Source organism: Oryzias melastigma, linkage group LG10, assembly GCF_002922805.2.
Source record: "Oryzias melastigma strain HK-1 linkage group LG10, ASM292280v2, whole genome shotgun sequence".
Taxonomy (NCBI): domain Eukaryota; kingdom Metazoa; phylum Chordata; class Actinopteri; order Beloniformes; family Adrianichthyidae; genus Oryzias; species Oryzias melastigma.
In genome coordinates, this window is record NC_050521.1 from 17507045 (window position 1) to 17534359 (window position 27315).

Below are 27315 nucleotides of genomic sequence, written 5' to 3' on the forward strand. Positions count from 1 at the left end.
TCTATACTGTATTAAGCTGATAAAGTCATAACGTAAAAATTATTAGTGAAATAATGAGATTGTAAATAGCATACAGTATTACATAGTTTATCAAAAGGAGAAGCTCAAAACAAAAAAGTTCATTAACATTGTAAACATTGTTCTGCTTCTCCTGGAGGGCATTTCAGTTTGGCCACTAGGTGGCACTCATACTAGTAGTAAACATTTTTTTTATGAAGAATAGGCATAGAATTAGCAAAATAAATTGTGTTTTGTACCACAAATGTTTTTTTTTTTTGTGGTCTAAAACAAGTTTGGAAAATTCCTGCCTAGATGTCCATTTTGTCATTAATGTATGCTTAGGTCGACCGAGCGTTAGCATTAGCCATCCTATGGGAAATTCCATTAAATGTTAGCATCAAGCTAGCAAACTTTATGTGCTGGATCGATCACCATTTTTATGGATCAGTTATTGATCTATTAAGCTTAAATTGATTCAGATTGGAGTTGTAGTGGGACAACGTGTAAGCAGATGGATAATGGGAAGGGTGCTGGCTTATTCTGTGCCAATAACCCCACCTAGAACTCAAAGGGAAATTTCTAATGAACTCCTGCCACTCTGCAGAAACTACCTTCTAGAAAATAGCACATTTTTTTATTTTGGCTAAAAACGCCATAATCATCATAAGTCACTGATGGTGAAACACAGTGTTCTCTTTAGCTTGCGACTCTCACTGCTGCCTAAAAAGTCACACTAGCGGTTCTCTAGCAAAATAACTTTTTCGTCAAAGAGTGTACCTTCAGAGTGGTGGGACAGGGTGAGCAGGCTGACACAAGACGCTCCAATTCCAGAACCAAACACAGTGATGCGGTTTGAATCTCCTCCAAAGAAGCCAATGTTCTCGCTGATCCACCTCAGCGCCTGGATCTGGTCCAGGAGCCCATAGTTTCCTTTTGCCGCCTGGTCACCTGTGCTGAGGAAACCTGCAAGACAAATAAAAAGAATAAAACCAATAAATTACCTATATTTCCAAAGAATTTTGTCACAGAAATCTTCTTATTAGGTTACAAGATCACACCATGGGGTGACAAAAACAAATGCTAAATGACTAAAAATCTAATGATTCTGATATAAAAACAAATAAGTCAAAGGAAGCTTCATAACAGTGTCAAAAAAGATGCCATACTAAGATTTACCATTATTTCATGTTCTTTTCTCCGTAATGTCTCCTACATTCAGCCAAAGCATTCATAGATGACTCTATTAGTGTTCTTTCTCCTCCATGTCAGTGTAATCTGCCACATGAAATCTGATTTGAAAAGCCAATCTCTCTTTGTTACATCAGTGTTCATGTTAACACACCGCCCTTTCCATGCTGCTCAGCAGGGCTCAGGGCCGGCTGAATGATGTGTAATCGAGAGTTGCGAGGGGACGATCATAGACAGGCGATCCCTGAAGTCCCCGTGGTGGACTCAGTGTCCGTCAAATCCTAGAACATGCATGTGAGGTGACAGCTAGGAGACATGTGTGGAAACTAACACCCCACTCTCTTTCACAAGCAATAAATGGGTTGATGGTGGATGTTTACAAGCCTCGGGTGATCGTCCATCAGAGTCCCTGCAACGTCTACTTTGTGGTCTGTCCTTATATGTAATAATTTTCAAGTCCCAAGGGTAAGAGAGACACTTAACAGGAAGGCTTAAAAAATAAAAGAAAAAACATTCATCTGTGTATTTTATAAGGATCCCCACTCTTAAGATAAGCACAGATTAGAAAGCAGCTTGCTTCAGGGCCATTAGTTGTGTATTTTAAGAAAATTCATTTATGGTTGCCAATACTTAAAACAACATTGGAGCCAGAACGTATCAAAAGAACTCTGTGTTTTATTTGAGAACAAAAATATAGTTGACACGACAGCAATCATCTTCATAATGAAGACCGGGGAAAAAAATGAAAACATTTTAATGGAAAAATATGTTCAAAAGACAAACTCTGTCAATGCAAAGTTTCTAAACAATTAACCTATTTTTTTCACTTATCACCTCAGTTATCACCTCTACCTCCAGGATTTTTTTGTCCAATATCGAAATCTATCAACTTTTGATAATGTCTGGAGAACGCAAATGTGTGACTTCTGATTATTATTGATATATATATATATATATATATATATATATATGATTCAAATGAGAATTTTTTTCCATTTTTCTGAATCAATTTTCAATTAATTTGCTCTTGGTTAGGTATATCCAACATGTCCCTGCATCAGGTCTGGTTGATAATTTAAGGGTGATACTGTTTGACAGTTTGCATAATGACAATATTTTAGGTAACCTGGTGTGACCTGTAAATGGTGTACTTATTTGGAGTTGAATAAAAATGCGTGAAATGCTTTGTTTGTGATTGCTCATAGAATAAGTAAGGCTTATGTACCACTATTATGCATTCCTGAAGGGAATCATGTCTATGAAACAAACAAAGAAACTTTACATGATGCTAACAAAGCTTTTCAGTGTTTGTAAGTGTCTTATTAAGGATAACTGTTCACTGTTTACAGTAAATTTCCAATAATCTTTTCATAACTCTGGTTAGATAATAGTTAAGTAACATTAAGTGATGCTCATATTTTCCAGCATTGTTAAATAAAACTTTACATACCTTTTTCTCCAAACCAACATTCATAGTAAACCATTACTTCAGACATTATTAAGGCTTTACTAACATGCTGTTGATGCATAGGTAACACTTACCAATTTCATAGGGACATTTTTGTTAAAGCTTAGTGATGCATAAAGTATAAGGTTGAGTAATAAATAAGAGTTAACCGCTAATTAATGCATTAACTGATACACTTAGTTATGGAAAGTAATGTATAAAAGTGTCTATTAACATGTTATTTCACGGAGTGCTTAATAGTGCATTAACTAAAGGGACCCATTTTTTTTTTTTGGATCTTACAAAAATCAAGTGGATAAATTCCCTAAATAGCAGCTACTATTCTGGTTCTTATAGCCAACCTTGCAATATGAGAATAATTATTTTATTTGCTATATATAACTGTCTTTCACTACATGACTCAATCTAAGAATTATTTGAATACTTTCTTTTAAACCATAATTTCTTTGAATGCAACAATCAACCTCTGTCCAATGAACAAATCTTTTATAGCTGGTTTCTTCTTTTCAGTCAAAGTAAATGCCTAAATCATCATTCCAGCCATTCTGCATTGACTCTCATGTTTAAAAGTTACATTTCTACACAAAAAACATAATCTATTATGCACATTATTTTGTTTACTATTTATGACACCTGTGGAGAAAGACAGCTGCTGGAAAATCTGTTTTTTATTGCAACGTCTTGGTTTTTGTTTATTCTTATTAATTTTTTTTGTAGAAGAGATATTTGTAAAGTTTTTGCTAACAGATTTTTTTTTATTTTGGGAGGACAAATATAAAAAAATAAACAATTTTTTTTTAAATTACAACTTTCTATATAGTGGAAAGACTTTACCTTCCCTTTATTTCACTTAATGGTCGTACTGGAGGACTCCTCTTGTGCTTTTTCCTTTTTTTTCTTTTCTTTTCCCTGTAAATGTATCATAGGTCTCATGTTATACTATTATGTATTATATGAAAATTTTAGAAAAAGACTTGTAAAAAAAAGTGACTTAAACTTAATATTCCTTAATATTTATACTTCTTGGGATAACGTGTACTCTGTTGGTATCAAACACTGTTCATCTTTGAGGTTTGACCTCTCAATCAGCTGCTGTTTAAACCGGAGCTACAATCAATTGGACTTAATGTACTTTTAATATAAACATTTGCTGAATGGGAAAATCAAGACTATGTTGATATTGGCCCTGCGACGGACTGGCGACTTGTCCAGGGTGTACCCCGCCTTCGCCCTTCAGTAGCCGGGATAGGCTCCGGTACCCCCGCGACCCCGAAAGGGAGGAAGCGGACAAGAAGATGGATGGATGGATGGATGGATGTTGATATTGTAATCTAATGTTAAAAAAGAATTATTGTGTGTGACATAAAATACAAATGTACTGATGTGTATACTCATATCTGGGGATTCTCGTGTCTGGAATGGGCAATGCCAGCCTGAAATGTGAAATCAGACTCTGCTGGGATGTCTAAGTGTTTCAGCGTTTGATTGAAGTCTTTTCACCCCTCCGACTTACAAACTTTCAGTGCTTTAGCCCCCTCCCCATCAGATAATCGCTGAAAGCCTTGAGCCATTTTACTCATCAAGAGAATCAGGCCGCTAACCACGGCTCTAACTATAGACCAGACGTATTTGGAGGATTTGTTGATGTAAAAGAAAACTTTCACGGGGGAAAGGCCAGCCTTGATCATTGATAGTAGTGAGGTTGTGGCACAAAACGAGGCAAGAGACAAATGGATCAGCAGATGGTCTCCTTCAGACGCATCCCTGAGGATGACAGAGCAGCAGGGCACATGCAGAGAGAGCACGACAGAGACAGACAAAGGAAGAGAGGCAGACACAAGCAGGAAAAAAAAAAAAAAGAGAGAAAGGAGCACTCCAGCTGAAGAGTTTTTCCTTTTCGTTTTATCTCAGGGCTCCGCCTTGTTGTCTGTCATAGCGAAAGGACAGCAGCTTTTCTAACCTTCTGCAGGGAGCTCGTGAGAGAAATGTGACTCTTTCAGATAACCCTCATTTGCAAAACAGCTCACTCTTCATCAAGTATTATGTTGTGCAGATGAAAAAAGGAATCAATAAAACTGTCAATTTTTACCGCTAGATTATGAGCTGCTTTAAAAATAATAAAACTCAGCACTAGACCCTACAATCATTTTTTTTCTCATTTTCTAAATCCTCTAAGAAAGAAAAACCTGTCCATTTAAATGTAGTGGCAGAATCCTGTATCTTAAGCAACACACGCTACAGGCACCATTTAAAAATACATCCACTGTCGCTCCTGGTCATGTTTTAATTGGAAAGGTGACGAAAAAATATTTGCTCTGGAAAGCAATTAAGATGCAACAGTGATTGTTTTTCTGCATGGCTATTTCTATTTTTGCCTTTAAAGCAGCTCCTTGTCTTTTAGCTCACGTAACGGTGACGATGTTTTTGCATATTTGTATTTTTGTCACCTGTGCATCACGTTTGTTTTTCCTCCTGACGCTCGCTTTGATTGTTTCAATAAGGACACATGCAGTGGCGCTGCACGCACTGCAGATCAGCTTTGTTTCCGGAGTTTCTGAAATTTGTCTGCACTCACTGGGGGCCGGGTTATAGATTTCCAGACTTAACAGATGATCCCTGTCTGATCAGCACTGCGTGGGCTTTGGCTGCACATGAACCGTGATGTGCAGTGCAGTCTCGTTATGTTCACAGCTCACACCTACACACGACCCTGGGATTCCAGCTGAAGCTTCAAACCGTTCGGTCAGGATATGCTCGACTGCAGTGTTTGGAATTGTATGTTAAAATTTGTGAAGTGAAAAAAGATGCTCAAAAACTCATTCTGACCATTTTTTTTTTTTTTTATCTACTGTGGTCTTTTAATCATGGTTATGCCGTGTTTGACCCAAATAAAAACAAAAAAACGGCATTTTCTAGGACATAGTTTCTGTAGAGAAGCAGAAGAACTGTGACGAGGAGTAAGGCCGCCCACATTTCCCATCATCCCTTTCTTTACACATTCTCCTTATAGCCTCTCACAACCCCAACCTAATATTACAGGTGCAACAAAAGCAGTAAGTAATATTGACGCTATTAGCCGCACAGTTTCGAGCCAGATGAATGCTCGGACGAAGAAAATGAAAGTGTAGGCCGATTCAGAATTCTTCCACTCCCCCCCAAATTGAACGGACAGGGGTGTCCAAGGAAGTTTTTGGAACCCTCGTCAGAGCAGCAATCTTTCTCTAATGACTTTTTTTCATCTGCTCCTTATTCACATATAAAGAATACCATTCATTTTCTACAAATATGTCTTCCATCGTGAGAAAATTGTCTGATAAAAACACCAAAAAACACGATTTTCATCGGAGTGGAGCTTTAAGCTTCTAATCAAAGACAATATCAGACAGAGAAGTCTCTCTTTGCAGCTTGTATTTACAGAACTGAGCACATTCTCTTTTAAGTGGTGCAAATTAACTTTGACACAAGCTGTAAAGTGCCCTAGTTGAGTTTATTGAGCAAACATTAAGTAAAAAGTAAATTACATGCAATACCTAGGAATGTGAAGGCATATAAATTAATTTTGTACTAATCGAATTTCTTTAATTTGTGCATATATTTTGCCTAGTTTCACAGGCTTACCCTGATATTAAATCAATTGTGCACATACGCTTTAAAGGTTGCATAGCATGCAAAAAAGTATTTAAAAGTTTTGAGGGAGAGAGAAGTCTCTCTACAATTCTTTTGTTTACTTTAGCTACATGAGACATGAACAACCTTTACCTGAATTGTTTTTTTTTTTTTTTTCTGAAAAGACACAACACTCCTCTGGATGTCTAGCTCAGAATTCCCAGAGAGACCTCTTTGCTTTGACAAAGAAAGCAGACACACACAAAAATGGTAAAATGCCCTAAGGCAGAAGCAAACAACAGCAAACAATGTATCTGATATTCATTTATGTGGGCAGCACAATAGTGTGGTGGCCTAACAGCAGGACAGACCTCAGTTCAAGTCTTAATGTTACAGTTTTTGTCCAGAAAGTTTCCCCATTTAGTCCCAAAAAATTGCATTTTCAGGTGTTTTTCTGTTAATTTCCACACACTAATCAGTCAACTGGAACATATTTTACAATTAAAGATTGCATCGTTCTAACACTATGTGGTGCAGGATTTCTCGTTTTATTCTCATGGCAGCACAGAGACTCATGTCTCCTCTCAGCAGGAGAGGCTAAGACAACTGTGGTTTGGTCAGAGCCAGGTTAGGTCGCAGGTGTCTCATTGCATTGACCTTGCTGGAACAAACACGGCACATGTATGTGTCTGTCCGTGTGCATCTCTCCCTGGAAGGAAGATTGTTTTCCATGTCACCTTAACATAGCCAGAGGGTCAGTTAATGTGCACAGCATTGCATTATCTTCTCTCCGAGTTTCAGTCCTTGTAAATCCATGCACAAGCTCAGACTGAGAACCAAAAGCTAACCGAGTCACTCTAAAACCCAATACATCTCCATTTCTCCACATTTATGCTCCTAATAAATCTGTAGTAGCTTTAGAATATAAAATTTAGTAAAAATTAAAATAAAATGTAATGCCACTGTAATATATTACCTAAATTATGTACATATTTTTTACCGTTAAAAGAAAAAAGCTCCCTGCTACTCTTCAGTCATGTTCAGGTAAGGCAAACAAGTTTAAGGAAGTTGCATGAAATCCTCAAAGAAACTGATATACGTGAGAACTTCATAGCTCTGAAGCTCAAACTCTCTTGAGTTTGTTCGCAAAGCAGCAACGCCTCAAGTGCAGCCTTCAGACTGCTGACAAGCTTTAAATCTCTGATCCTGTTGACATTAAAACGTTTTATTGTTGCAAAGCAGAAAGAAAAAAAAACACAAAGGCCTTAAAGCTTTTGTTTAATAAAAACATTAATCTTTTATGTCATGAACACTTTTGGAAGACAGGTTTTGAGCTTTAAAAGAAAATATGTTTTGGCCTTCATTACTCTTGTCATAAATTATAATTCATATTGCTTATAATTTCTTTCAAAGCTGCCACAGCTGTATTTTAATTTTCTGTTGTGGTTGGATGTGCTCAATGCAAAATCCCAAAGAATAACAATGACTGCAGCTGCATTACCAACAAACAGCAGCTCACATAATAGTATGTCTTAATAGAAACAGAAAATTGAAAAACATGGTTAATTACACAGTTAATCCAAATAATTGAAAAGTACATCTAAAATGTGATTTATTTGTGTCTGAAGTTACTAAAATTAGTCTAAAAAATCATGTGTAATGCCAACTTTACATTGAATAAAATTAAGAAAATATTTATTTTTATCAATTTGAAGACGCTGAGTTTAAATTATATTATATATTTGTATGTGTGTCCAAAACAGTATAACTGACTGTGATTTTTAAATGCAGATCGAACGTAAATATCATCTGTTCGCCTCTTGCTGCAAGTAAAACTTTAAAAGATACTCTTGAGTCTTATTGAATTGAATTTTTTTGTATGTCTAGAAAACTTGGTACGAACTAAAGTGATCTCCCGCGTATTCGCGTTTTTATTCGCATATTTTTTTTCTTTTCAGTCACATGACTCGTCTGGTTTGTCACACAAACTCAGACAGCTAAAGACGTTTGTGTGTAATGTTTGCGTCTAAAGGATGTGCTATTATTTGATGTAGAAGGAAGCAAACGCTCCTGATTTTAAGGCACAGAGACAGAGTGACACTCTTCATCTGCGTCACGCCACGGTACGGTCTTTTGTTCTGAATGAGAAAAAAAAACTCTGTGTTGAGCTATACTCCAATGTTCTTTAATAAATGTTTACAAAGCATGATCAGAATTGTTTTTGATGAGTATGGATCAAATCTTCGGCTGCGAGGACGCATTCGCGGATTTGGCGTATCTTTGGATTTGGCATATTTGCGGATGTCTTCGGTCCCTAACACCCATGAATAAGAGGGGAATACTGTCTTGGCATTTCTTTACAAAAAAAAAATCCTGACACATATAAACGTCGAAAACATTCCTAATATACTCAGGTTGTCACATCTTTGCTTTTGCCTTCAAAGTAGAGCACAATATTGATACGACTGAAAAAATACCAATAGCAGAATCAATGCTGCTATTGATCCAATGCAGTTTGTTTCTATGTCTAAACCTTGTGTACTTTTCACTTTGCCCAGCACTATTGATCAATATAAAGTGAAATTCAAACCACAAATGAATACACTAGTTATGATTAATAACAGGAATTGTCATTGTGCAAAATAATGATATTCAACTTGTAGAGGAGTATGAAACAGTTAAAGCTTCATAATTGTTTTGTTGAGTTTGGCTATGAAACACATTCTGGGGTGAGACTGTGCTGCTGTTTTTTTTTTAAATGAAAGTGAGGCTTTTTGTAACAAAACATGTATTGAGCCTGTTGCCACATGGCACATTTTGGAGCTTAATATCTATGCTCCAAAATCTCCGGCTAACCGTGCGTGTGTGCATTGCTTCCTGAGCTGAGGCAGTGATTTCCTTTAGCCATGCTTGTGAGCACTGATACTGCTCGATTGGTTATGATTTAAACGTCTATTTCCTATACGGTGAGCCGTAACTCACCGAGCTGATGATAATCATCGCTCTGACCCCAGACGTCTCTCTTATCCCGGTCTCCCAGATAACAGGATGTGTGTGAAATAATGATGGAAAAGGGGTTAAGAAGGGTGGGGAAGGGCACAAAAGCTTGTTATCGAGCTGAAGAGTGAGCTTATGTTGGGGTATGTGATAGAGAAAAGTAACAGGCTGGAAATAGTGGAAAGAGAAAGAGCAGAAGAATGACAACGGTGATTTAACAAAATGACCTTTTTTGCTGCTTTCTTTTGAATTTAATTTGGCTTTTTTCATAATTTCCTGCTTCTTTCTCTCTGTCATCCTCTTGCTCTTTGGGTGTGCATGTTAACAAGGCAGTCTGTGTCCAAACTCCCCTTTGGTTCCACCCCTCCTGGTTCTGGTCCCTCTTGGCCTCTCCCTCTATCTCTTTCCCCCCTTCTTTCTTTGACGGGAATAAAAGCTCACACAGTCACAGCATTAAGAGCCCCCACTAAGAATCCCTGTCTACAAAAAGAGCTCCAACTTCCACCAAGACAGGCCTGGGCTGAATGGGAGTCTCTGGAGTGTGCATGAGAAGCACAGGCTGGAAGGGGCCATCCTCCAAAGAGTGGCATAAAGGGCCTATGTGTCAGGCTCATGAGGGCCGCGCTCTACGGTTCATCTTTTGCCTTCCCATCAGACTTTCCATCATTTTTGAGGGGGGCCCTTTACAGTGCCGAACAGCAAATCGAAACCGAAGAGAAGGTGAATAAAGCGCAGTCACTACATTGGAGCTCCTGTTTACAGCTTACCTGCCAGCAGCATGGCTGCAGGACAGACTGATCTGAGAACAGGAAGCTGACAAAGGAAGACAACAGTGCAGCACAAGAAAGCCTCTTTGTGGCAGCCCCGGCACAGAAAGCCGTTTAGCCAACAGCACATCCTCGCTTCAGGTGGAGGAGCAAATATAAGCTTACAGACTGCATTTTTTTCCTCATTATTCCTGCAACAAATGAATAGGTTCACTTCAATAAATATATAATGAGAACATAATTAAGTTTGGAAAGTAGTTAAAACAATTTATGTTTGTTCTCTTTCATCAAACAGATGTATAGTCATGGACAGTGATTGTCAATGTCACTAAATTCACCTGGTCATATATATAGCCAGGGAGGCAAAGTTACTATGTTGAAGCACTAGCGAATAGGTAACAGCTATAGTCACCAATAAACAAAATGGCCACCACACATAATATACGCACTATTTAATTTACCAGGTTTGTCGATGTCAGTTTTTCCATTAACAAATCTTGGTTCTTTATTGTCACAGCATCACTTTCTGTCTTATTTAGAGAAAAAATAAACAAAATTCCTGTCCGTTGTTAATAGTTTTAGGTCATCTAAAACATTTTTTCTTATATGAAATGACTTATTGGCTTAAATCAATTATCTTTCCTTGGTTTATTGATTCTAATAATTGATTTTTAGCAGTTTCTCTTGACAGTGTCTGCACAGGATTAAAAGATGTCGGTTATGTGAGACTTAATTCATCTTCCCGGTCTACTGTTGTAGACTATTTCTTAAGCTATGTTCACACCAACCTTGGAAACGTGAGTTTAAGTGACCATTTCCAATGATAAGTCCATGCAAATTTGTGAAAAAGCGCGTATTGGTCTTCCGCATTCAAAACATGAGTTCACACGTAGCTATGCACATTTTTGAGACTGTTTTTTGTCTTTATGTATTAAACGCACAACCACTGAATAGATATTCATTTCAAGTAAAAAAAAAAAAAATGGTTGAATTTCGACCAATAAGGGACATAAATTTAGTAGTGACGTATGGATGGATGGTGCCACTTTTTAGTAGAAGTATCAACTGTTTGAAAATTGATTATGTCGGAGAAAATAATAATTGGCGGTTTGTGCAAGAATTCCATGACACTAAGTTTTTCATATAAAAGAATAGAGCTGTGAAAGAAAAAGTCTGGAGAAAGTTTCACGAGATTTGAACTGCTCTGACATTACACACCAGACCTCTTCTAACTGTAGGCGGTGGTCATGCACTAGTAAACTAGGGATGTGTATTGGCAAGAATCTGGCAATATGATACGTATTGCGATACAAGTCTTGCAATATGATACATATTAGGATATATTCCAATTTTTCACTTTTTTATTTGAAGAGTATGTATTAGAAAAAAAACTAGGTCATACTAAGTAGAACACGTCTTATAACAACAAAAACCGTGAGGCTCACTGAACCAATGATACCGAACATAACACAGAGCTGTGAAAAAAAAGTCAGGAGCAAGATTCATGAGATTTGAACCACTTTGACATTTTTGCACCAAATGTCTTCCAACTGTGTGCTCAAGAATGTGCTAAAGTGTGCATTCTTGAATGTCACATGTGTGAACATAGCTTTATAAGTATCATGGTTTAATGTTTTTTTATTGTTTTGAATTGTGTCAAATGACACAGTGATAAATTTAGAGATAAAAAAAAATAAAGAAATAATATGATTGCTCGAAATGAATAAATTAGGTAGTTTTATAGAATTCGATTCAGTCTTTATTGTTGCTATTGTCTTACGTTACCTGCCTGATGATAAAAAAAAAAAAAAAACGGTTAGTCTGTGTCTTTAAATGAAAGCTCATGTTGGCCCACACTTTATAGGGCTCGGTTTAAATAGAGGGAGAATAGTAAAAGCAGGTAGCTTGGACTGCTGTCACTTGACTCTAGAACGTCCAACCATCAAATTGTCTTTTTTCTTTTTGTTCTAAATAAGAACGTATCAGGATGGGAAACCCATGAACGCTGATAAACTACATTCTCAGTTTAGCATTATAGCCTTGCCGTCACCACGTATCACAGAGATGCAGCTTTTATTACGTTGTGTAGAGAAAAAAGGTTGCGGGATTCTGAAGACGAAGCATAATGTTGCTGTTGTACACATATAGAGCCACTCACTTGGAAAATGTGGTTTGTGTGCAACAAAGCAACGAAGAAAAAAAAAAGAAAAGAAAATAAGCGACAAAATGTCAAGAGAGGAAATCTGTGCTGCACAAACACCAAAGCTCATCTGACACATATTTGAGCCCTGAAACCCAGATCTGTAGCAGAGAGACAGGAGCTGCTGTGGCAGGCAGGGATGAAAAATGGATACTTTGAGTCTCGCTGGGTGGTGTGCGCAGCAGCTGCTGGTTGTCCTGCCTGTTACTTTAGGGCTATTTAATCTGATTGTGTGATCTTTTCCAGTGGTCAAATGACGCTATTCAAGGACTGTGGTGAACAGCAGCCCCTGTAGGAACTACAAATGAGCAGATTGGTCCTTGGCACAGGACTACCTCTCCATTACAAGTCAACTAAATTAGCTGTCTCCCTATACCTTTCTTTCACCTTCCCTTCTCCATCTCCTCAATCACCTGGTCACTCTATTGTTTTGTGTCATCCTTCCAGTAATCAGTCTCCGTTCTTCCAAAAACTCATTTTTTTCATTTCTACCACCTAATACCACCTCCTTCTCAGCACATCACAGCTTCTTTGCTATCACGTAACAAAGGGTTCTCAAAGACAGAGAAATGCTTGTACATAAGTGGGAGCCTTGCATCTCGCAGCTGGTGTGGAGGCGGACCTGCAAGCTTCCAGATGAGGAGAGGGAAAAAAAGGCAACAACTGTAAGGTTAACTAACCCTCAAAGGAACATGCAATGTGTAGACACATTTAATTAATACTAATCGGCCTCCACTAAACTTCTAATATCAGCAGCTGATACATTGTGTGATAAAAGTCCTATAGCACAACTTAAGAGTGCTATGTCTAAGATTTTGCCCTGTAGCTCAATTACTTCAAAACATCTGTGAAATGTGACACGCAAGCCTGGATGATGCAACTTGAAGGAGAAGGGAGAAAGTTTGGAAGCTCCCCGATGATACCGAAATAGTCTGAGCTCAGCTTATCAAAGCACATCAGCAGGTCGGAGTTGGAGAAAAGGGTCGCCGCTTAGAGGATTTTCAAAGTCCAACTCCTTTTCTTGTTGGCTTGGAGGAGCTGTGCTTGTAGCTGGCTGTAATGAGTCTAGTCTTGGTTGATCCTTTCAGGGGAAGCTTCAAAACATCGTACGCGCGACATCCTTCAGCTTTCACCCTGATGTGAAGCAGCAATACTTGATCACTGATCAAATCTTTACAACTCCTGCTTTGGTTGTTACAGAAATAAACGAGTCCTTAAACATGATTTAATAGGTTTCTTTTATGTTGTCTCAGTGCAGCTGAAAAAGTCACGTAGACCCAGCTGCAATACTTGTATCTACAGATCCCCATTGGAGGGGATAGTGTGATATATGCGTCCATATCTTTCAACTGGCTCGACACAATAATGCTGCGTTCACACCAAACGGGATTTGAGCATCAAATTCACTGCGCGACACTTACCCTAAAAATGGGTAGAAATGAATGGCCGCTTTCAGCGTTACTTCTGTTACTCTGTTCGTCAACTTCCTGTTTGTAACAGTCCAAGTAGTAAAAAAAATATAACAAAGAATACAATTAGAGGACCTTTTTATTATAGTCTCGATGGAAATAAGAAAAATAGCATATATTTCAGTAGGAGAACAATCAGATTCAGCTCCATGATGTTTTTTGACTCCACCCTCTGATCACATCAACACTTGGGCCAAAGGTGAGTTCCTGAGTAGTTGGTGTGATGTAAATGCTTTGCAAAAGTTCAGACATTTGAACTCTGGAAACATTTCACCACACTCCACCTGACATTTAAAACATGCCACAAGACCTCTTAACATTTCTATACATTGCCCTAACACAGAAACTGGATGCTCCTGCAGTGTGAATCAGGTTTGGTGTGAATGTAACTTAAGGTGTCGTGCATGCTTCTTAATACCAGTGTAATTCCTGTTTTTGTCATTTACTGCTTCTTTACAAAGTAGCATTCCATCCACTTCCCCTCTACAGTTGTCTGGAGTACTTTGGTTGTGAACCTGGTTTACTGCAGTCAAATCTGTATTGATATTTTTGTCCTAATAACTGTTTTAAGATCAGTGATGTAAAATAATGACGGATAAGGATGATCACAAGTTTCACTGATTTAAATAGCACTTATTTAAGTCAACAGCTTTCACCATCTCGACTGGAAATAACATCACTGAACCTTCAGCTGAGCCTTTCTAAAAACAATCAAACAGATGGGACAGACAAACTTAACAGTTGTTGGAACTTGTTGTAGAGCTACACATTTCCTACTATCTGTCAATTAAGAGACAGCAGTCCATCTGTGCTTTCAGAGGAGGTCATTTGTGAAAGAAAATGATGGGGTTTATATAAAAAAAGAATAAGGAATAAACACACCCGCGGGATACCTCATTTTTGATGTTTAGGAGATAAAATTAAGGATCTCAGGTTGAGATTGCTTGGACATGAACGGAGGAAGGATGGTGGAAATATATTGGTAAATGGATGCTGAGGTTAGAGCTGCCAGGTAGGTGGCCTGGAGGAAGATTGTAGATTAGATTCATGGATGAAGTGAAATAGGACACAAAAATAGTTGCTGTCAGAAAAAAAAAATATTCAGAGAACAGGTTTAAATGGAGGCAGATGATTGTTTTGATGACCCCCTGACAGGAGCAGCAGAAAGGATTTACAAACAAGCTTTGGGGTTTATATACAACTTCCACAAACAAGGAGAAAAAAATATGTGAAAAGGAAAACATTACACAGTATAAAATATATGAAAATTGTATTTGCAGTCATTGACGCTTGTACTGACAACTAGAAATTGTCTTTGTGATTGAAAACTTGGCTGACATTACAAGTTGTCTCATTCAGTGAAAGATTAAAATGGTTTTTCACCAACATTTCCAACTCCTGTTTTGGTCTTTTCAGAATGAAAATAACTTATAAAAATATCTGCAAAACTCAAGAGGTCATAACTGCAAACTAAACTAAACTGGTTATCCCTGCCCTTAGACTCTCCTTCTCGGTAGGGAAGAACTCATAAAAAAAAGATTCTGGAAATAATAGAAGAAACCTCAGGGAAGTCCATATGAAAGAGGGGTCCTCTTCCAGGACGGACAGACGATGTACCAAGACTCTTAAAGAAGAATCAGCGTATCTAACTCTACAACTACATGTTTGAATAGTGTAGCAGATGGGGGCACGAGAGGAGCCAGAGGCGAGGTCCACTGCCAAGATGATATGACACCATGTCTTTCATATATCCGATAGAGCTGTAAAAGAAAAAGTCTGGAGCAAGATTTGCGACATTTGCACTGCTTAAACATTTTCCACAAAGCCTCTTCCAAGTGCAGAAGGCAGACATGTGCTAGTAAACAGTAAAGGAAGAAGCCCTTTCCTGCTTGTCCAGTGTGAACACCATGTGCTAAAGGAGCATTCTTGAACACGTGTCCAAAAAAACGTGTATCTATAGTTTTATACATTCGGGCAGTTGAAAACCTTGTTTTGTAGAGAAACATTAAATGAAAATAAAGTGCAATGAAAAAATAAATTATTACATTTTTTTTCTTGCAAGAAAGTAAAGGTTGAAAACATTCAGCTGAACAGAAGAAATGGGGTTTAAAGGAAAATCAAATCAAAGCACAAAGGATGTTTTTATTTGGAGCAATAAGAAAACGTGTCTCTTTAACCTATTTGGCTTGAAGCTACAACTGTGTGCATTAAAAGGTGAGTGGGGTTGGGGGGTTAGTAGCCCTCGCAGAGAGTACAGATGAGTGTGCAACCATGGCATGTGCAAGTGAAGTGGATGGCTTCCAGCAGAGTGCATGAGTATTTGTTTGTTTGTGGGTGTGCATGTGTTGAACAGCATGTCTGTGTGTGTGTGTGTGGTGGTGGTGGTGGTGGTGGTGGTGGTGGTGGCGGGGGGCATGTAGTTCAGTTGGGGGAGGTGTGGATATTATTCACCAGGAGGAGCTTGATACGGTGGCGCCGCACAAAGATGGATAGGGTGTGAGCGCAGTGATGTCACTCTGACAAATGAATCGGCCATGTTGGCTGAAAGTCGCACTTCGCCTTTCATTTCAATTAGTTCCATTCACCAAGCTAACCACAATCCGCAGGTTACACACATACTTTCCAAGACAAAAACACCACCCTCCCCTTAAGCACCCACCCCATAATATGTGCAATCTTTAATTACTTGAATTAATCAAGCTCAATTATGACAGTATTTTAGTGTTCTCCTCTACCATAGATAGTGTATATCATTACTGAAATGCACAGATTAACTAAAGTCCCACTACAATCATCTTTTGAACTATTGTAAAAGTGTTCCCAGTGGTCTTATTACTATGCAAATTGTAGCCAAAATCGAAAAACCTGTGTTGTTTAGGACATAGTTTCTGAAGAGCGGCAGTGGGGTCAATGGAAATTTGCCTCTGAGTTGTGGGTCGGACTGTTGAAGTGAAGTAAACACACCCCTTCTTCCCGACACTCTCTCCAGCTGGCTTACAGCCCCTTACAAGCCCAACGTAACATTACCAGTGCAACAAAAACGATGAGCAATATTGGAGCTTCCCAGCCGTACAGTTCTAAGCCAGATGCCAGCTCGCTTCGGAGCAGGAAAACAAAGACGTCCATGGATCTATTTACGTCTATAACAATAGAGCAGAGCAAGGAGTTTGTAGCCTGCCTAGTGTTTCAAAAACGCTCATTTTCAAACTGCATTTTTGTCTGATCCTAATTCAGCACAATTTGAAAAAAATAAATACACAGAAATTAATTTAAGTTAAATTTTTCCATGAGAAAAATACCACAAGAACACGTTAAAAACACCCCAAACACATTTTTTTTTGGAGTGGGTCTTTAAATGTTCTTGTGTGTTTCCAACAATAAACATTTAAAGATGTTCTAAAACAGGGACACGCAACACCGGGCCTCGAGGGCTGATTTCCTGCATGTTTTTCAACATATCCTGCTCTGGCATGTTTCAATTAGTTTGACACACCTCAGCCTAATAATCAGTCATGAGTAAGTCTTGGATATCATGAAATCATGCAGACACAGCGGCCCTCGAGGCCCGGAGTTCCCTATTCCTGTTCTAAAACAACTGCAGTGTTAGCAGTTGCCTACAGACGTATTACAGTATTTTTTTTCCTTGTTTTACTGTGGAAAAAAAGAAGTGTTTTTCAGCACAGTGAGCAGACTGAGCTCAGGTCTAAAAGGTTTAACCTCCACGTTAACCGTTTGTAGCGATGTTCTCAAGAGCCTGACACAACTAATGCAGCTTGTGCTGATTTGAAAGTGTCTGGCACTTGTAAGAAGTGCTAAGTCCTTTCTTTGAGGCCCGGCGATGCAGAGTCTTCTTTTGAACTCCCGCGTGTCTTGGGCGAACTTTGACACCAGAGAAACCACCGTCTTTCCTCCATACTTCCACGGTAAAGTACCTCTCAATCATTGTTCCAGTTTTCCTGCACCTTCCTATTTCCAGCTCCTTCACTCTTCCCTCCCTATCTGATCTCTGCCTCTTTCTGCTCTTCCTCATTTCCGCACGGCGATAATGGTGAAAGAGGATTCAGTTTGCTATAAGCCGTGTGGATGGGTAATGTGAGACTGAAGAGGGCTACGCAGGGCACAGTGGAGGGCTAAGTTGGGGATTTGATCAGAGCTTCCTGGGGCTGCTGCTCCAGCTCCAGCTTAACATCAGCTGGTATCTCTTCATCTGCCTGTGAAAGCATCAGGAGGTTAATTCCACCCTATGGAGATGAGAGAGAATGGAGTTTCTCGGTGCCAAACATTTAATCTGGAACTTCAACAAAAGCATGTTGAACAAAAAAATACCTTAAGACGACCCTGCTATTTCTCCTCTATTACATAATACCTTCAAAAATTAGAATATATTCTAAGAATCTCAGATTCACACATATTTTCCTTCATCTTTGGACTAAATTAAAAAAAAAAAACCTCACTAATAGACTGTAAACCAATGCAACTGGTCTCAAAAAGAAATCTTTAACTTTAGCTTCTGCTCACTAGCACTTTGCTTTATTCTCCTAACCAAAAAGGATTTAAAGTCCTTTAGCTCACAAATAAAGTCCTTAATGACCTCTTACAGTTAGTGCCATATTAAACCAAAAGAGTGCTTTATCTCCTTCTTTAAGCTTATTCGCAAATGTGAAAAAAGGAAGCAGAGCTTGTGTTGTGAAAAAGTCCAAGCATGCTCGCTGAGGATGAGTACCATATAGTATATATATATATATATATATGCATATTTATATATGGAAGCTGCAGAGTATAAAATTCTGGATGCAGTTTTTTGGCGACTAGGTGATATGATGAGGAGCTCACTCACTCTCGAGGAGCTCAGATGAGAAAGCAGTTGAGGTGCTCATTTCTTTCAGATGCCTCCTTTGCTGACACAAAAGAATAGAACATTCATTGATCATGGTGTGTTTAGATCGCCTCTGTTACGTCCACATCTGACATCCATCTCTCCACAGTGCAAGCTTTATGCAGAAGTTCTATGTTCAATCCATGGATGTGTCAATGTTGCAAAAATGCAGGAGAACCGGAAACAGGTCCAGGTTTCAATATAAAAACCTGCATTGTACTTTCAAAATAAAACTTTAGAAAACTTTTTTTTTACACTGATGAGGTGTCCCCATGCAATAACGCATGTTAACACCGACATTGACACCAGTGTCAATGTTGCCATGGACAGTCTAATTTTGGTAGTACAAAACTATAACATCATTTATAACACAAACATGCATTTTACATGGTCTCTGTAAGGAAGGAGAAAGGACATGGAACTTGAGTGTTAAGGTTTTAGATGAGCAAAGAGAGTGGGATGAACTACTATATCTGGACAAACCACTCCTCCAAGAACTAGGGGAGGGGAGAGACAGTCCGTAGATGCTATGAAGACAATGTAAACTACCTGATGGTCTTGAAAGCGACTCTCCACAAAATGCAACAGAGATGCACCACACAAGGACCAGTGTAAATTCAGTGTGAGGTAATATTTAAGATATGGATTACATTGGTGCAGCGGTAGGGCGGTTGACTCCTGGTCGGAAGATTGTGGGTTTGATTCCCACCTTCATTCCCATGTGTCGAAGTGACCTTGGGCAAGACTGAACCCTGAACCCTACCTTGCCTCTGGTGGAAGGTTGATGCCAGTGTTCAACAGCGGAGCTGTGAATGGTTCCGTGACAGTAAAGTGCTTTGGGCCTTCAAGGAAGGTAGAAAAGCTCTATACAAGTATATACCATTTAACTGACTGGAGTTGCAGTCTTACAGAATCTATAAAGTTAGTGTGCTTCCAGGGTTCCCCTGTTAGTTGTGATTTTAATAATTGAAAACAGTGGATTCAGTCAAAGCAGATTAATACAAATCTGCTATTTTGTTGATGCAGTTTGGCATGTTTCCTGAAACTGCTACTTTGCACACATGCAAAATGTATTACAATCAATCTCACTTGGCTGGCTTCACTTCACATGTTTCTTTGTTTGTGAAATGTGCCGATTCCCTCACCCCGAGATCAGTACGAGGCATGAAAAATAGATGAATTTCTTTGAGAAGGGTGAGTTTGATTCGATAACTCTTTCATGCAACACAGGGACTATGGTTATCATATGTTTTTTGGATTTCTCACAAAGGACACAATCTATACAGAAGTCACGCAAAACCAGAAGAATAAAAATATTTGCTTTATTTTCTTCCCGTCATTTGATGTTGTGGTCCACTAAGGCTTTTCCCGCCTGTACAACTAAAGTGATTCTTTTGTCATTTCTCTTCACTCCCTTTTCTTCTAATCTAGCAGCACTAAAGAAGCATGTTTCATCAACACCAGAGAGGTTAGATCTCCGTCTGTGTTTCATGTTGGCCTCCTGCAATCCCAGGGGACGACTCTGTCTGTGTGCTCGTCTGCACTGCTTGGCCATGGGAGATTGCAGCAGCTTTCTTTTTTGTTTGGCTTTCTTCTCCCTCCTCATTGGCTGGAGATCTGCCTGACAGTTTGGCGGCATGGCCGAAGCCCCACAGGAGCTACCTTCAAATAAAATGTCACCATGGCTTTGTTCCACTTGCCCTATGTGCCGGCCAGACACACTGTTCACCTAAGAGCCGCGGGTCAAAATGAGGAGAAAATTCAATCTGGATTTTTATTAGTTTTGCTACAGATTATTAGATACAAAGAGTTTGCATTTATATATTTTAATCAATCTTAATGTCAACCAGATCAGGAATTTCATCCTCAAAAAGACACCAAAAATCCTACTGACTGATCTAATTTAACACGCTAAAGCGATGAACACACCCGCCTCGCCAGCTGACTTTCGAGCAACCGCCTTCAATGAAAAGTCTATGTAAACACCAGTAAACTTGTGTTTTGGGATTCCGGATTTAAAACTCACATCCACGCATCACTATGTCATTTTTTAGGTCATTTTTTTGGGCTTGATGTGTAAACAGGCGTTCATTGAACGCATCAACGAGTTGAACTTTCAACTGCTGAAACACCGAACAGCTGTACTGTGACCCATCAGGGAGTCGGATTTGGTAATGACGTATAAGAAGCAACCGTTAGAAAATTGATCATGTAGCAGAAATTAATAATTGGACTTGGTGCCACCAAGAATTATATGACACCAAGTCTTTCATACATTGGAATAGGCGGTAAAGGAAAACACCTGGAGCAAGAGTAAGGATCTGGCAATATGATATGTATCGCGATACATGTCTTGTGATACAATACATATCATAATATATTCCTGGACTGTGCCGGAACAATGTTTTTTTTTTTTTTTATGTAGAGAGTCTTCTTCTTCTTCTTTCACTTTCGGCTTATCCCTTTCGGGGTCGCCACACCGGATGCCCTTCCTGACACAACCCTGTACTTGAAGGGCACAGGGAACCAGTTAGGCAGCAGCGTCAAGGGTCTTGCCTAAGGACCCAATCTGGGTGGGGATCAGTGGACAACCCTGGGAATCGAACCCAGGGCTCCTGCGAGCCAGCCCTTCACCTAGCCCACTGAGCCACCCAGCTGCTTTAATGTAGAGAGTATGTCTTAAAAAAAAAAATAAGTCATACTAAGTACATGTCTTACAACAACAAAAACCACTAGGCTGACAGAACCAATAAGACTGAACATTTAACACAAGCTGGTTCTCGTGATATCTTGTTGTTATGGTGTGGTGTAGAGATGCTCCAAGTGTGCTGTGCTGCCAACTGGCAGTCAGGGGTTTAGGTGGAAAAAAACGTAAGACGCTGAAGGAGGCTCATAAATAATCAATTAAATATCATCTTGTTAGCATTTTAAATCGATACAAGTATCTGCAAATGAAAATTGCGATATATCACAGAATCGATTTGTTTAGTAAAGAGTAGAAAAACAAAAACACAAGGATCCCCTCCCTGCCACTTCTAGCATGTGAGGTGTGAACAGTGTATGCTAAAAGCTTGTATAACGCTTTCTTGAACCCGTTGTGTGCGCAGCATAAGAGAGACAAATATCTGAATAAAAGCTGAATTTTTCTCGTTTTGTTTTCCTCTAGATTGTTAATGACAAACAGGTTGTATTTTTTATTTGAATAAGCTTTGAAATGAATTTGATCAGGACTCTTACCCTCAAAGTGACATCACAAATCCCATCGACTGCTCTAATTTAACACCCTAGTCTGTAGCAGAGAGAAGTATCTGGATAAAAGCCTGCCATCCTGCACCGGCACTTAACATAACAGCTTCTGAGGTGCACACTTTTGACATCTACAGTCAAACTTGATCCAGTTTTCTCTAAAAGGCGGCAGCACCAGGCCCAGCTCCTCTCCTGTCTGTAAGACCTCAGACGACTCTTCTCACTGTTTCCCTAATGAGGCTCAGAAGAAAAAGCCGACTGGTCCTCTCGCGGTCCCAGCATTAGGGCGGTTGCCACTGTCACCTCCTGTTAGCTCAGCCCTCTTTGGTTCACGTTTCAGAGCGCACAAACACTCTCATCCCCGGGGAGCGACTCTCTTGCTCCTCCCGACACCCCCGCCCCAATAAATTAATAAAGGTAGAAGAAGCTCCTGCAGGTAATTTGATTAAATGCGACATCCCTGCTTCAAAGAGCGTGCTGACGAAGCAAGGATAAGACGGGACGTTGTCTGGAGAAATTGTCACTGTACTTTTCTGTGACCTGTGCCACACAAGCTCCACCCTCCTTCCTCTTAATCAGCTGAGCATCACTACATGCACCGTTTTCCAAGGACATCTGTGACAGCTGTTCAATGAAACGCGCTTCAGTATCTGCTTCAAATTATTCAGCTTCTCAGCCACTTAATTTTATGCAATCCCCATCAGATATTGTTCCTTAATTGAGTCCCATTTGCCTAATTTGACATTTATGAGTTTATAAGTTTGAACTGTGGCTGCACCGGGATACTCATAAACCTTTCAAAGCTACATCTTTAACACAAAAAAACAGTAATGAGTCCAACCGACTTGTGAAAAACAAGCTGTGGGGATTCTTGCATGAAAAAGTGCTAGCGTTTGAACGTGACGCTTCCACAGTGGGGTTAACCTGCAAACTTTATAATGACAATCTTGTCATAAAAAAAGCTAGAAAGAAGGGGTGTAATAATTCATTTCATTTAATTTACAGTCTTTATTTCTTTTCCCCCAAAGTGAACACATCGTTGCTTTTTATCAGCCCTGCCGTCTCCTCATCTTCCCTCAGGCTTGTGAGGGCTGAGTGGAGCAGGGAAGGAGGCACCGAGCTCCGACGTATGAAGGGGATGACAAGTCATCTCAGTCAGACAAGAAACCACTCATTATACAGATTGCTCTGTGGCATTTCTGGGCAGTCGAGGCCAATGCCACCTCTCCCCCAAGTCTGGCCTTAGCCCGAATAGCCAACCTCAACTCTGGATCTTCAAGTCGACACACTTTTGTTATTCGCTCAGTTCCCTTCAGGGGCTGTTCGCCTAGAGGTTGCAAGGGTGGGTTATTGACCCAGCAACACTAGTGTTAGCAGAGGGGGAGAAATAGACACATTCCAATGCAAGGAAGTGCTCTGAATCTTATTAACGGAACATCTTGTTTCAGTCTGTGCAGCAGGAGTTCTGTGGCTCCCTGACAGCACCAGAGGAAACAGCTAGAAGGTTTGTTGCTGCGATGACGACTATTGTACGGATGTGTTCAATGCATCCTATGATGAACATTCAAACAGCTTCTACCCCGACACAACAAGCCCACCTTCTGTTATCTTTGAATTCTCTGCATTGTGCTTTTAAAATAAATGGTGATGAAAATAGTTTACGTGTTTGAACTAAATTGGAATATTTCCACCACTCTTCCAATCTGAAGTACAAAAGCCTTCTGTGCTTTGTGACCCCCTGTCAGTCATGTTTAAGTCTGTGGATGAACATTTTTACTCTCTTACTGTAGGACTTGTAGCAGCATCCACATCTATGATAGGTTTGACACACACTCACTTCTTATCTGTAGAATAACCTGGGAATCCTTAGCTCTGTGCATGTGGAACAGCATGGGAAAACACCTTAAGTGGTCAATTCTTTCTTTAATTAAACCAGAAGATGGATTAGTTCTTTCATGAGCCGTTTTCATAATTATTCATGCTTTTTAGTATTTTTTATCTTATTTATTTTTTGTGGCTAATAATTCTAAATAATAAGGATCTAGTTTTATAAGCACAACAAAGACATTTGATAGTGAAGGTTTTCAGTTAGCCATAAGCCTCTGACTGAACAGGGATCAAGAAAAAAGGCTGAATCTTTTGTTTAATTAAATATAAAATATTTCTTTTTCGAGGAGTATGCAAACACAGAAAATCACTATAATTGCAATGTCTAGTAAGTTCAAATGAAATGTAAGTATGACCTTTTGAAGGTCCTTCCTACAGCTAAATTGGCTCCGGAAAAGGCTAATTTAGCCTTCTGCAACAGAAAGAGAAACTGTGACCATGAGTGGTGGAGGTGCCGCCGGCAAACGGCACTGTATCAGGACGTGTTTGCAAAGAAACACCTGTCAGCTCCTTCCTTTTTTTCAATTGATTTTTTTCTTCTTTTTTTAAAAAGGCTACAAACGTTTCATCCTCAACTTTATATTCTTTGACCGTACCACTGTGACGCATTATAACTGTTTTTGATGGTGTCTCTTTTGGATATAAAAATGTGAGGTACGTGCAAATTTAGTCAGCATTTTCAAGTTGTTTTTTTTGTTTTATTTTAATATAAAAATGCTAACTAAAGATTTTGCATTGATAAAACCCTCAAGCACCAGGTGGCAGGTTGTGAGAGCCGAAAATGATAAAGTGTGCCATCAGACTATAATAAGGTTCACCCAAATTACTGAGGAAAGAAATAATCTGTTTTGATGCAGCCTTAATTTATGACTCCATTCTACTGCATGACACAGATTGAAAAAAAAAAAAAAAAAAAAAAAAAAAAACAACAGTTGAAGGACTTGTTCTTTTGTTCCTGGATGGCATTTCTCTGGATGCAGTTCTGGCCAGGACACAAAACTGACTTATGCACTTCCATGGCCAGACACCTGAACAGTTCTACTAAAAAGATATGTGCCGTTAAATTTCTGACACTCATCCGTTTCACTTCATGTTAGGCATTATTAACTTGCTTACTGCCTCATTAAGAAGAAGAGGTATGTAGTTTATGGCTATTTACCTTTAATGGAAAAATAAAGGTTGCTTACAGTGTTATTCAGGTGGAAAATTGATTTTTTTATATAAATATATACATGTGGTTTGTAGAGTCCTTTAGCTTTTAAAAGAGTAAATATTTGGAGAGCTAGCTTATTAGGTTACACCCATTTTACTGTATCTTGTTTCTGAAGAGCATATAAAAATATGTCAGTGTTTACATAAGAGGAAGCCTCATTTATATTTGCTTGCTGCACTGCTTCTTATTGACTCAAGGATCACTAAGTTTGCACAAGCAAAACTGCATTATATAGTACAATGTAAAGTTCATTAAATAAAGTTTTCCTTTTTATTTCAAGTTTTTAAAAAAATAATAGAAATCCAATAAAAGCTGGAACAAAACCACTTCTACTTTTCCACTCAAAGAGTATAGCAGACTTGTAAGTGTGCTCCAGTGACCCAGAAACATACATTTCTAATTGTTCACTCTGGCCTCCAGGGCTTCCCTCCCAAAGCTGTGACCTCTTTGCAATCAGACCAGAGCAAACAGTCCATCAAAACCCAAAAGAGTTCACAACCAATCCCCTCAAGTATGCACGCCATCCCCGGAGCAGACGACTCCGCCGGACCTTCGTGACAGTTTGCAGGTTGTGCAGTACATGGTTGAGCGGGCGCGTGTGAGTGGACGCGCACTATTCTCATGCAAAAGTCAAACAGACAGCTCAATTAGTTCTCTCTTTCCCCTTGAAAACACACCGAGGATCCGGCTTCGCCAAGATGGGCCACATATGCTTTTTTTTAACCTTTCCCCTTCCTGGACAATATAATAACATCTGACTGCGTTGATGCAGCGAAATCAGCTCTGGTCCAAGGTCAGTCTGCAGGGGTTCACAGGAGATGGGAGAGCTAAGAGGAAGTAGGAGGGGGTTGTGGCCTTTAAATCAGATTTGCCCCTGATCCAGAAGCTTCTTTGATTACTGAATAACACTCATAATTAAGAGGGATATGGACTTTGGCTTTTCAAATAGTGTAAGAGTGCGATGTGACCCTTATTTTTCCTCAGTGCAGCAGAAAGCGGGCATAGCTTGTGATGAGATCCCTGCTGACAAAGTAAAAGGGCCTTAAACAGCTGAGAGGCAAAGAATCCAACATCGACTCTGATTTTATCAACATTAAGTTTGTAAAACACTAAACTTTGGTGCTGTTTCAGGCTTTTTGCAGCTCTTAGGTGACTATTCTTCAGATTATATTCTCTACTGGGTTTCCTTCAGTGGGACATGTCAGGGGCTAATTGTTAAGAATTGAGTTATTGAGTCGTATGCCCTTCTGCAGCCCCTGAAGGACTAACATCAACAACAAGCTCCAAACACTATTGGAATTCCACCAGAGTGCCCTGACGTACCCCAGCCATAATATTGCTCTAATAATTGGAGCTCACAGGCCGTCAAATATCATGCCAGTTTGTTCAATTGATGCAGACAGGCTTAAAGGAAGGTGGGGAGGGATGTTAGAGGGGGAGGGAACACATGCATTTGCAATTTTTCCATTTGTAATCTGAATGGCATTCCTCTGCTCTGTTTTTTTAATAATTGAAAATTCTGTGAGGCGAGCGCAGTTTGTAAATTGTCCTCTGGCTAACTTTTATGTAATGCGGTATGCAGGGGCTGAGCTGCGACAGGACTACAAACAAGTAGACACGCAAACAATATCGCAAAGCCAAATGGGATCCTTTGGTTTGAAGTACAAAGCCACCCCCCCCCAACCTCCCTCATCTTTTACTAATGGAAACACCTTACAGAAAGCAGCCGCAAACACCGCAATTGATTAATGTAGTCGGTTAATTTGACACGATGTGATTCATTCAGATTCGTTGGAATGGAATCGTTGACAGAGCCGGAGTGGGGTGTCAACAGCCTGTTTGCCACATTCTCCAACTGTCGGAGCCCTGGAAATGATGAGAGCTATATCGCAGCCCATCAGTAAAGACGGCGGATTACTTTTTGTGGAGACTGCTGACTCTGACACACAGCAGAATGAGTCTGAGTGGCAGGGCCGGATGATAACGGAAATAGTTGTGGTAAAGATGTAATGGATGTGGCATCTGGCTTGGAAAAAAAAAACAAAAAAACAAAGTCTCATGAATAATAATCATAGGGATGGATTGGCTTGGTTTGATAGCACCCGCAAATCCCTGCTGACCCCTTTAGCAAATTACCTGTAACCCTAATGGAGGCGCAAACGTGTCCAATCAAACAGTTCTTGTTCAAACGTGTTTTAGAGCATTTTAAGAGCAAACTCGGATAATTGGAACGCCTGCTGGTTAACTCGGCATGGAAACAAAATCCAGGAAAGAGGTAGACACACAGAAATAAAATGCTGTTGGAAGTAGGGAGTTCATAATATATGCATTAGGAGTATAAAGAAATAAAAACAAATCAATATTCCATTGTTGTTGGAGAGGTTTGTACTGTTTTCTC

The 27315-nt window shown here is 39.4% G+C and overlaps 1 protein-coding gene across 2 annotated transcripts in view; it reads right to left on the reverse strand.

The window, feature by feature from the left end:
- Positions 1–27315, reverse strand: part of nlgn3a (neuroligin 3a) — a 169538-nt gene that overhangs the window by 52799 nt on the left and 89424 nt on the right. For both annotated transcript variants that reach the window (XM_024283177.2, XM_024283178.2), the window contains one exon: positions 778–963. In XM_024283177.2, coding sequence (XP_024138945.1) covers positions 778–963 — 186 coding nt within the window. The remainder of the gene's footprint in view (positions 1–777; positions 964–27315) is intronic.